Consider the following 12591-nt stretch of genomic DNA (forward strand, 5'->3'; position numbering starts at 1 on the left):
TTTCATCAAATATCTTCCTTTTTCACAAATGTTGGCTGTCCTCAGCAGCTCTTTAAAGAGCCTTGGTTTGTTTTGTTGCTGTTTCATCTGCCTTTTTTCAGAGCTACTTCCTTCTCCCTAGTTTCTTTTCTATTCTCTTCCTAGCTTCCAGAAGCAAGCATGTTTCCAAAGCTTCTGAAAACAGGTCATTGGTTCTGTTCTAAGGGATAAGTCTCAGTGATTTAGGAACCTAAGAAGAAAGTGTAGATTTCCTTTCTTCCTGGGAGACTGATCTCAAGGTCAAGGGCTGGCCAGGAGGGAGAGTACAGTCCCTGGAGGGGAAGGTACTGTTCTCCCAACTCTGCAGGTTGGCTTTGTGACAAGCTGAAGTCACAAATAGCACTTTCTCGGTCTCCTAGACAGCTAAGGGATAAAGATTTACAGAGCTGTGAGTTGTATAAACATTCAGAGACCTGAGTCTCAATTGCTTTCTCTTTCTTATTCTTCTCCCAAGGCCTTTTTCTCTTAAAAGGTCATTCATTGCCCATTCTGCTTTTCCCACCAGGACCAATGTCTTTAAGGGTGAGAATCTGGGGATCTGACAGTCCACTTGGTCTATTGCTGACAGAGGAAGAAAAACCTGAGGGAAGAAGGTGAGCTGAACAGGGTTCCAGGGCCCTGTGAGGAGAATACTTTTTTATTTTTTTATTTTTATTTTTTAAGGAGAGAATATAGTGATATTTTGAGGAGGGATATAGTACCTACCGTGTGGCAGACACTCTGCTGAGCAGTTTTTAAAAATATCTCATTTGATCCTTACAACAACCCAGCAAGGTTGGTGATATTATTACTCCCATATTACGATTGAGGAAACTGAGAAAAAAGAGACTGTTACTTGCCTGGGGCCACATAGCTATTGAGTATCTGAGGTTCAATTTGAACTCAGATCTTTCTCACTCCAGGCCCTATTCTCTATCCAGTGTGTCACCAGCTACCTCAGGAGGAACCCCCTCCTGACTGATGTTGGTTCACTGGCTTTCCTCCATGCTCAGAAAGCTCTGTCCTCATCTCCACCTCCTGGCCTCCATATCTTTGTTCAAGACTCGGCTCAAAACCCAACATCTGCAGGAAGGTCTTCTTAGCCTCACCATGCCCCCACTGCTTGTTCCTTCTGCTTAAGACTACCTGTATTTACACTGTATGTGTGTTTTATGTGCATAGCCACTTGAAGGTTGACTCCCCAGTTAGAACGTGAGCTCTCTGTGATCAGGACCGTGTTGTTATCTTTCTCTGTATCCTCAGTGTTTAACACAGTGTCTGGCACATAGTAGATACTTTAGTAAATTGTTATTGACTGAATGACAGGGAAAATTTTTGGAAAGCATGGTAACTGTGAAGTCCTCAGGAGGGACTTTGAGCTTTGGGAAGGATTATTACAACTGGAGGCAGAGGGATAAATAAGTTTCTTGGATCACTTTGGGAGGGAAGCAGGGAAGAACTGAATACCTGAGACAATTTGGCTAAAAATAACTGTAGGGGACATATTTGTGGTCAATATATGCCATATGTTGGGTTTCTCCACTCAGGGAGATGGTGGAAGGTTTGGTGAATATCTAGATAATAATCTCTCTTACTATGTATATGATCTTCAGATCTATTTATCCAGTCCTAATATCTCTCCTGAGCTCTATTCCTTCATCACAAACTGTTTCTTGAACATATCAAATTGGATGTCCCCATATACCTTTCAAACTCAACATGTCCAAAACATCATTGTTCTTTTCAAATCCTCTACTTACCTCAACTTCCCTATTATTAACCAAGGGACCTCCATCCTTTCTATAACTATATTTCAATTAAATTGAGTTAGCTTGTAATCCTGTGTATTTTTATTTTATGCATTTTAAAACATTTTCCAAGAATGGATCTACAGATTTCACTAGCCTGCCAAAGGAATCCATGAAATACTAAAAAGGACTAAGCATCTTCTATCTAGACCTATTCTCTCACTGTACAGAGAAGAAAAGAAAGGCCCAGGGAAGGAAAATGACTTAGCCAAGGTGACAACACTAGTTAATAGATGAGCTGGGAGCAGAACCTATGTCTTCTTATAGCCCTTCAAATGGAAGGAATGAAGGGAGGAGGAAGGAAGGGAGGAAAGAAGGAATAAAGGAAGGAAAGAAAGAGGAGAGTCTGAGGCTGGATTTGAATTCAAGTCTTCCTGACCTCAGGCCTATAGCACTACCCACTGTACCACCTAGCTGCCTATAGGTCCAATATGTTTTTCCACTATATCATACTGCTCCCGTAAGTTCAAAATTGATCCTATGATCTTAATAGCCTTCATTAATTTTCCTAATAGATGCTTTTTATTTCATATACAATTCAAGGCATCCATCCATTCAGCCCATGTAGGAAATATCACAAATTATGAAAGAGTAGGGGATTAATTAAAAAATAGGGGTGAATATTATTAAGGGTTCTGTCCTTAAGGAGAAACTACCTGCCAGGGGACACACAGAATTCCTGGGTGATGGAAGACATTCTGGAATTGTTCATTCATAAGATCACAAGATTAAAACATAGAATATTGCAAGAGACTTTGGAGGTCATCCAGTCCAACTCACTAAAATAATTTTAAAGATGAAGAAACTGAGACCCAGGACAGTTATGACTTGCCCAAGGTCACATAGGTAGTAAGTAATAATGGTAGGAATGCTCTTCCATGGCATCACATTGCTTCAGGGAGTCCACAAAGTGGAAGCTACAAAAGCAAATAAATTCTTTGGGCATTTTTTCAGTATTTGTCATAGACAGTTATCCTTTTCACATCCCAGAAGTTAGGGGAGCCATGGCACCCCCAAGATCTGGAAAATCTGCATAAAATTTTTTGGCCCTTCCTCCATACTAGAGAAGAAGTCTGAATTTTTTCTTTTTTCTTTAGAGGTGTTGATATTATATAATACCATACATATATTTCATGCATTTCTGAGTTTTTCAACTTTTTTTGTGTCATCTGCTGGCCTTTGTGTGTCATCTTCAACTTCAACAAAACTCCCCCCAAATTCCCTCTTAATTTCTTATGCCAACCCACAATATATCGAAACCATAATGGGGAAAGTTGCAATGTGGAAGGGATAACTATGTGTATGTATATATACATATATTTAAATAGACATGCATATATTATAGATGTGCATACATGCATATGCATCTGTACATTCATATAAATACATACACATAGTAGGGGAGGACAGGGTGCAAATGTGAGTCCAGGTGCTATCTACTGCAGTCAAGCCATAGCAAAACACCAGTCCCTACTTTTAGGACGTGGTGGAATTTTGGATACTATATTATATCAGGTCACAAAGCTATTTGTAAATATCTGTTGTTGAGTTTGTCTTTTTGTATAAAGAATTTGAGAATACAAAAGTATTAGAAATGGATGAGACTTCAGCATCCAGTATACGTCACCTTAAACCATCACCCAGTGGGTAAGACAAAGAGGAAATATAGGTCATTATTAAGTAGTATTGAATGGGTGGATTGGGCTAATACAGAGTTGAGAAAAGAAAAGTTGCCTATATAAGCTGATCAGTGCATCAACCCACTTGCTAACAATCAAAGCAGTTCAAAAATTTAATTTGCTGCTTTAATCAAAGCAATCCAAAAACTGAATAGGTTGCTTCAGATAATGCATTACCAATTATTGAAAGATTTCAATTCAATAAGATAATTTTTTTTTCAGCTCCTACTACGTCCCAGGAACTGCTTTAGGCAGTGAGACACAAAGAAAAACAAAAACAAATCAAAAATAAAACAGTGCCTGTTCTCTAGGTTCTTATATGGGGGAGGGGGGAAGAGTGGTGTTGATAATATACATAAGCAAATGCAAAATAAAAGTGAAGTAAATGGAAAGTCATTTCTCTGGTCGCAGTGAGAAAAGCACAAGTAACTGGGACAGGAATGAAGAAAAGCCTTGGGGCCGGGTGAGGGCATATGAGCACTCCAAGAGACAGAGGCAAGGAAGAGTGACATTTCAAACATGGAGGACAGCTTGTGCAAAGGTACCAAGGAAGGACATTGAATGTCAAACATGAAGAACAGCAAGTTGCACGGTTTGACTACAATGTAGTATGTGAAGGGGAGTAACATAAAACTAGTCTGAAAGGATAGTTTGAAGACAGATGTGAAGGTCTGTAAATATCAGATAGGAATTTTTATTTGATCCCAGAAGCAAAAGGAAAACTTCAAATAGAATCTGAAGAACCAATTTTTAAGAATATTGTAGAGTAGATTCCTATTCATACACAAGTTGGACTTGATATCCTTTTAGGTCTGTGGATACAGTGCTGGGCCTGAAGTCAGGAAGACCTGAGTTCAAATATGACCTCACTTACACTTACTAGCTTACTTACATGCTTACTAGCTGTGTTACCATGGGCAAGTCACTTAACCGCTGTTTGTTTCTGCTTCCTCAATTATAAAATGGAGACGACGGAGAACAAAATGGCAAACCACTCCCAAATCTTTGTCAAGAAAACTCCACAGGGATCATGAAGGGCTGGACACAACTGAACAACTCAACAACAACAACAACAACAAAAATCCAATTTGAAGATGTTATTTTTTAAAAATAGAAACCTGTATTTGAATTATTATTCTATGTCAGAAAAACGGGGTTGTGAATATCAGGTAAACCAGAGTTAGTTTATGAAATAATCATAATCATAACAATGATCATAACAATAATTCAGACCTTTAAGATTTACAAAGAACTTTACTAATGATATTTCATTTTATACACATAACAATTCTAGGAAGTAGGTACCATTATTACCCCCATTTTACAGATGAGGAAAGTGGGGCAGACATGGCATAAGTGACTTGCCCTGGGTGATTCAAGCCAGTTCCTCATGACTCCAGGCCCAGTACTCTATCCACTTTGTCACCTGTACAAAAATAGCCATCATAGCCACTTTAAGTTTTATTAAGTGCTTTATATATTTTATCTCATTTGATCCTGACAACAACATTTTTTTGTTATTAATTTGTTATTAATACCCCTTTTTATAGATGAGAAAATTAAAGGTGTGAGAGGTTAAGTGACTTGCCCAGAGTCTGAGGTGAGATTGGAACTTAGACTTTCCCCACCCAGGTCTAGCACTCTGACCCACTGACCCACCTTGCTTTTCTGTTGACTGCCCTTATGGACTCAGGGTAGTAACCAAAGATAAATATAGAAGAATATTGTAAGTTTCACTGATGCTGGTATTTATTTAGACCAGCTGTGGTTGTCCTAGTCCAGAAATCAATAGAGGATCTTTGAAGTACATTTCAAATAACAAATTGGGACCACATCCTAGAATCAGAGATTTTCATCCATAAAGGTATTAGATTTGTTTGTTTTCCTCACCTCTTACATGATTTTGCATGATTAAATGAGAGTTCTCCCTATTAGGTACAAACCACAGTGGAGAGTCCTGACTGAGTATCTTACTAAAGGAGACATTTTTGGGAAGATTCATGTAATTAGCAAGAATGACATCTAGACCAATAACCCCATTTTACAAATGACAAAGCTAAATTTCAGATAAAGTGACTTATCCAAGAGTATATAGCAACGAAATAGAAGATCCAGGCTTGAACTCCAAATGCATTTCTCTTTCTACTGTCTGATATAGCCGTATTTACCAGATATGCCTGATTATGGACTGTGAGCCTGGCCTATCAGAACCTACATCAATTAAGACCACTATAAAAATTACCTTTGATAATATCAGATTAAATGTTTTGTGCTGTATTCTATACCAAAAGTGTCTTTCCAACACATTTCCTTTCCTAACATCTGCAGTTCAGTTTTAGGGAGAGAAACAGGGTACTAAGAGTTTTCTTCCATGAAAATTATTTCATTCATATACTTTATTTCCCCAGATGACCCTCTTAGTAGGTGGAGACTGGATCATATACTTTTTTTTTTCTTTTTTGGTGAGGCAATAGGGGTTAAGTGATTTGTCCAGGGTCACACAGCTAGTGTCAAGTGTCTGAGACCAGATTTGATCTCAGGTCCGCCTGACTCCAGGGCCAGTGCTCTATTCACTGTGCCACCTAGCACCCCCCAGGTCATATACTTTTATAGCATTCCCTATAGGGCCTAGCAGTATGCTGGTGTATAAGGTCCTCCATATAGACATGATAGGACTAATGACAATGAAAGTATTGATGATAATGTTGATAATGGCAAATGATGGTGTTGTTTTTCCATTATATTCATTTGTGGATCAGAACAGTAGGACCTAGTGACTCTTCATCTTTCTTTTCCAGGAAAGGAATCTATTCCAGCCAGTACGATGTCTGTCTTCAATAACTCTGCCCTTTATCCTCAATTCCTTTTAACAGGCTTCCAAGGATTGGAGGCCAAGTATAGTTTGATCTCTCTCCCCATCTGCCTGATCTACATCATTTCCATTGCAGGAAACATTACCATTCTCTTCATCATTCGGACAGAGCCCTCACTCCACCAGCCCATGTACTACTTTCTGTCCATGTTGGCTCTGACAGACCTGGGTCTATCTACTGTGACTCTGCCCACTATGTTCAGTGTCTTTTGGTTCCATGCCCGGGGGATCTCCTTCATTGCCTGTGCAGTCCAAATGTACTTCATCCATGTGTTCTCCATCATTGAGTCAGCTGTGTTGCTGGCCATGGCATTTGACCGTGTTGTAGCCATCCGGGAGCCACTACGTTATTCAGCCATCCTTACTAACGGTGTAATTATTAGGATTGGACTAGCCAGTGCTGGAAGAGCCCTTATGCTGGTCTTCCCAGTCCCTTTCCTTTTGAAAAGATTGCAGTTTCGTACCATCAACACTCTCTCATACCCGTTTTGTCTGCACCAGGATCTTATCAAGCTGACAGTGTCCAGCCGTAGGATCAGCAGCTTCTATGGACTTATGGTGGTCATCTCCTCCATGGGACTGGACTCGATATTGCTTCTGCTATCCTACATGCTCATCCTAGTCACAGTGCTGAGTGTTGCCTCCAAGGTAGAGCGTGTCAAAGCTCTCAACACCTGTATCTCCCATATCTGTGCTGTGCTTACTTTCTACACACCCATGATTGGGTTGTCCATGATCCGTCGCTATGGACAGAATGCCTCCCCATTGGTCCATGTGCTGATGGCTGATGTCTACCTGCTTGTCCCACCACTCATGAACCCTATTGTGTACAGTGTCAAGACCAAGCAAATTCGCCTGCGCATCCTCAAAAAGTTCAAGAAGCAGAAGGGATAGGGGACCCAGTAACTTTTTCTTCTTAATAGTAATGATCATACCTCACTTTTACTTAGCATTTTAATCTTTTTCCAAAGAATTTTCACATATCTTATTTCATTGGCAATGAAGGACCTAAATTGTCTTGTTTGTTTGTTTTCCTGAAGCAGAAGAAAATTGATGAAATGAGACAGATAATGACTGGAGCTAAAAAGGAGTCCCTGTGTTTAGACCTGTCACATAAAAGAGGGAAGAAGCTTGATTTACTTAGAAATGGGAAAAGGTATGCAGAAGGAACATAAAGGTAGATTTCCGCTAAGCACAACAAAAACTACACTAAAAACCGAGTATTCAAAATCAGAACGGCCTTCCATTGAAACTGTGAGATCTTCATCACTTGAAGATAGGATTCTAGATTAGGTACTAAAAGGAACTTTAGTGGTCACTGAGTCGTATCCCTTGATCTTAAATATGAAGAAAGTGAGACTTTTCAAGGTCATATAGGTAGTACACTAAGTGGCAGAGAATCAGTCCTTATCTTCTGATCCGTATCTAGAAATTTCATCATGATAACATGCAGTTTACTCTTAATAAGATTAACTATCTCTTAACAAGATTATTGAGAGAGGCTTTCTGGTGCTCCCCCATTTATGGCCTCACTTGAGCACACCCATCCTTATCTGTATGGGAGGGAGAAATCTAATACCTCTGAGCATCTGGTGAAGGTACTAGGAATACAAGGGGGAGTTGTGAGAAGCTAAACAAGTGGATATGGAGTGATACTTTCTGAATTTTAGTGATATTGATTTTTTTAATTTAAATTTATAATTTGTGTTCTTTCTTTTGTATTTTCCATTTGTGCTTAGTTATTTGTATGTAGTCTCCTGCATTGGACTGTATGCTCCTTGAGGGCAGGGAATATTTTCTTTTTTTTGCTTGTTTGTTTTTTTTGTTTTTGGTTTGTCTTCTTTGCATCCTGAGTGATTAACATAGAGTCTGACTCATAGTAAATGTTTAATAAAGGTTTATTGACTGACTAGATATTGGCTTGTGACAGTTTCTTGCAGTTTCTGGGTGTCACACCTTGATCTAAATCATTTTCTTTGTATATGTTCACTCCTCTTTAATTCTATATGTTTAATATGGTTTATTTACTTTTTTTGAATAAAATTTACAGATCGGTATCTAAACTACTACTTAATATTTAAAACAAATAATAATATTAATAATGATATGAGATCTCAATTGAATATAAGAACAACAACCACAATAATAATTGCTGATATATATGTGGTTTAAGGTTTACAAAGCACTTTACATGCATTTTCTCAACAATACAACAAAAAATATTCATGTCCCGGGGCAATCACTATATGTATTAATTTTCTCTCCTAAGTCTATGAGACAAGGATTAGGATAGTAATATATGTTGAACAGGAGGCCAGTGGAGCCATGAATGTGTGTGTATATGTTTATTTTTTCCTTCTACTGTACATAGCAAAATCAGACTCTCAATAAAGATATGTTCAGCATAATGCCTTCTACTAAAAAAAAATGTTCATTTTAAAAATGAATTTATGTGTACATGAATTAATGACAGGATAAATATATGAAAAAGAAGTAAGGAAAGAGAGAAAATATGTGCTGTGTATAAGACATGGAATATTATATAAAATATCTGTCCTATCCTCCTTTGACTCACACTGACTCACTTTCCTTTCTCAAATACAAAACTGATAAACATAAAAGAAGCCATTGCTCTGATTATTTGGAATGATGTCCCTGTCTTTTTACCTAGGCCCTATTCCTATTTCTTTCACTGGCATAAATCCTTAACTAATTATATCCCAGAACCTACATCAATTGATTTTACTCTGAGTTCTATGTCCTACCCCAGATGTGCTCATTGTGGGCTAATCTGGACATTTCTACAGGGATATGAACTAATGCTTTGAGAGATCTTCCTTCCCCAAGTTTTGAGTTCAAGAATTTCTTATAAATTCCTTCTAATTTTTTCTTTCTCTGTGTGGCAAGGAGAGCCCTATACATAAGCATAGAGCTTTTATATAATAAAATGGCAAATCATGGTAAAACATCCTAAGCAATAGTCACAATAATAGCTCTACTTTTCACCATGATTTCCTCACAAAAACATCATGGGGTAGATATTATAAGTTATTGTCTCTATTTTACAAATGAGAAGACTGAAGCTAAGAAAGATGAAATGCCTTAGCCACATTCATAAATTATGACAAGAGAACTCTAATCTTGTTTTAATGATTCCAGCTCTATCATTCTTTCTAACCTACCTATAGACCTAGAGAAGATATATAAATAGTCAAAAAAGTGGCAGATGGACTCCATGTAGGCAAGATTGAGGCAAACATTTGGTGAACCCTCATTCAAATTATTTATAGTATTTTCAGTTTTGAATAGTGATCATCAGTGAGAAAGGGCAGGCCATGAGAAACCAGGATTCTGAACAAAGCCAAAGGGTGGCCATATACTTTAGGCTCACAGATTTGGTTCATAGATAGAGTCACATTTGTGGGACCAGTGAATATTATAACCCATATAATGTTGAAATAAAGTAGAGGACAGAAGAGATAGGGACCAAGAATCCTAGTCCATTGCTGGAGTGGTTATGGTGGTTGGGCAAATGAAACTGTGTGTGACCTATGAAAGCTGCATGATCTTGGGCAGTTAACCTCTGCTTGCCTCAGTGTCCTCAGCTGTACAATGGGGATAATAATAGCAGGGTTGCTGTGAGGATCAAATGAGATAAAAGGCATCTGCAGCGGCAGCTAGGTGGCACAGTGGATAGAGCACTGACCCTAAAGTCAGGAGGACCTGAGTTCAAATTTGGCCTCAGACCAAACACTTGACACTGTGTGACCCTGGGCAAGTCACTTAACCTCAGTTGCCTAAAAAGAAAAAAAAAAGAAAAAAGAAAATTGTGCTGACAGCTAGGTGATGCAATGGATAGAGCTCAGGCCTTGGAGTCAGGAGGAACTGAGTTCAAAGTGAACTTATACACGTGACCCTTACTAACTGTGTGACCATGGGCAGGTCACTTAACCCCAGTTGCCCTCCCCGCCCCCACACACAAAAGACATCTAGCACAGTGCCTGGCACATAGTCAACAATATATAAATGCTTATTTCCCAAAGAGGTAATATATGTAAAGGACTCTATTGAATGTAAGGTGAACCTTGGAAAACTACATGAATGTGAGCTATCAGCATCACTTGCCCTTTCTTTCCTCTGGCTAAGCAGCTGGGTATTAAAGATCAGCTAAGCTGAAGCTACCTCCAGGTAGGAGTGTCTGTCTCAGCATCTCAGAGTGCCTATCAGGAGACAGCGGAAAGAAGTAGGGGTAGGGCAAGGAGAGAGGACACAGAGAGACACTTCCCAATGGCTGAGGAGTGGGTACAGTCTATAGCCAATGACCATGACAGCAAGGATTTGAAATTTTCAAGGTGCCAAAGTTCTGACTGTATATGAAGAGTTGGGTAAACTTCTGAAACAGCAAAGCATATCCCATGTTATAAAATCCTTTTAGGAAGATGTCCCAGGTGAGAAGGGAGACATTTAGCAGGGGAAGCAACATTCAATGACAAGTCTGTCATTGAATATGATAGTTCAGTGTCAGTCTGGGGGAAGTGATTAATAAGCCCATAACCATCAGATGGAGAGTTGGTAGGAGGGTTGAGGAGGAAAGTTTCCTCTAGAACAATTTCCTTGTCCTGAATTTGTGGATGATCCCTTCACGAATCTGCTTAGTCCTGACACCGTAGACAACAGGGTTCAGTACAGGTGGAAGAAGTAAGTAGACATCAGCCATAATGACATGTATGGTGGGTGACAAGTGCCTCCCAAAGCGGTGCACCATAGAAACGCCAATCACAGGCACAAAGAAAATAAGTACCACACAGACATGGGAGACACATGTGTTGAGGGCCTTAAGCCTTTCTTCATGGGATGCAATGCCTAGTATAGCCCAAAGTATCAGCAGATAGGAGAGTAGAATGAAGACTGAATCTATGCCCAGAGTGACAATAACCACACACAGTCCATAGATGCTGTTGACCCTAGCATCTGAGCAGGACAGCTTCAGTACATCCTGGTGGAGACAGAAGGCATGAGAAAGGTTGTTGGCGTGACAGTAACGATACTGTTGTAGAAGCAAGGGTGTGGGCAAGACAACCGCCATACTCCTCAGCAAGCAAGCCAGGGCAATTTTGACAATGACACCATTGGTGAGGATAATGGAGTAGTGGAGTGGGAAGCAGATGGCGACCAAACGATCAAAAGCCATGGCCAGTAGCACCGAAGACTCCAAGAAGGTGAAGGTGTGGATGAAGAAGAGCTGGGCATAGCAGGCACTTGCTTGGATCTCCTGTGTATTCTGCCACAAAACTCCAAGCATGGTAGGCAGTGTGGATAGTGACATGCCCAGGTCAGTCAAGGCCAGAATGGACAGAAAATAATACATGGGCTGTTGAAGAGAGGGCTCTGTCCAGATGACAGCCAAGACAGTGACGTTCCCTCCAAAAGCCACTAGGTAAGTAAGGCAGAAGGGGATAGAGAGCCAGACATGCGCTGACTCAAATCCTGGGAAACCCTTCAGAAGGAAAATAGGGTCTGTGGTATCACTGCTGTTTGATGATGGCATGATGGGCCCAGGGATTTTTCATGAGAGGAAAAGCTTGGCCTGCCAGAGTGAAAAAGAAGTCACAATGTCAGCAGCTGAGAAGGGGCCTTCTATGTTCATCCATTGAAGTATACTTAAATTATCTTCTTAGGGGTTTAGGTTAGATATTAGCTCAAATCTCCCAAATTTGGAGCTTCTAAAACACTGAATGATCATATCTAGGATGTGCAGAATGTCTTATTTGGGCTGTCATTTTAAATGATCTGGAACTTCTCAGGTCAGAATTCCATTTCTTTTGGTCAGTTAGTGCAAGTCTTAGAGAGCCAAAAGGGGTTGTAAAGAATTTTGAGATGTTTATACTACAGAATAATGACAGAAAACCAGAGTAAGAGAAAGGATTTATCACATTTTAGAGGTGATTATATCAAAATAGGGAAACTAGGTGCTATAGTGGATAAAGCACCAGGCAGAAGTCAGGAAGGTCTGAGTTCACATCTGACCTTGGACACTTACTAGCTATGTGATCCTAGGCAAACCACTTTACCCTATTTGCCTCAGTTTCCTCATCTGTAAAATGAACTGGAGAAGGAAATGGCAAACCACATCAGTACTTTTGCCAAAAAAAAAAAAAACACAAATGAGGTCATGAAGAGTTGGACACAATTGAAATGACTCAACAACATGTCA

At 39.6% G+C, this 12591-nt stretch overlaps 2 protein-coding genes across 2 annotated transcripts; one reads left to right on the plus strand and one right to left on the minus strand.

Moving 5' to 3' along the window:
- Positions 1-570: 570 nt before the first annotated feature.
- Positions 571-7271, plus strand: LOC114032033 (olfactory receptor 51G2-like). The gene is made up of 2 exons (XM_027847238.1): positions 571-632; positions 6304-7271. Exon 2 carries the CDS (start codon positions 6330-6332, stop codon positions 7269-7271), a length of 942 nt encoding a protein of 313 aa, XP_027703039.1. The 5' UTR covers positions 571-632; positions 6304-6329.
- Positions 7272-10977: 3706 nt separating this feature from the next.
- On the minus strand, positions 10978-11925 carry LOC114032034 (olfactory receptor 51L1-like). Its single transcript, XM_027847239.1, has one exon. It carries the CDS (start codon positions 11923-11925, stop codon positions 10978-10980), a length of 948 nt encoding a protein of 315 aa, XP_027703040.1.
- Between the last annotated feature and the right edge of the window lie 666 nt (positions 11926-12591).

Source organism: Vombatus ursinus, unplaced genomic scaffold, assembly GCF_900497805.2.
Source record: "Vombatus ursinus unplaced genomic scaffold, bare-nosed wombat genome assembly UNPS02015397.1, whole genome shotgun sequence".
In the NCBI taxonomy this organism is placed as follows: domain Eukaryota; kingdom Metazoa; phylum Chordata; class Mammalia; order Diprotodontia; family Vombatidae; genus Vombatus; species Vombatus ursinus.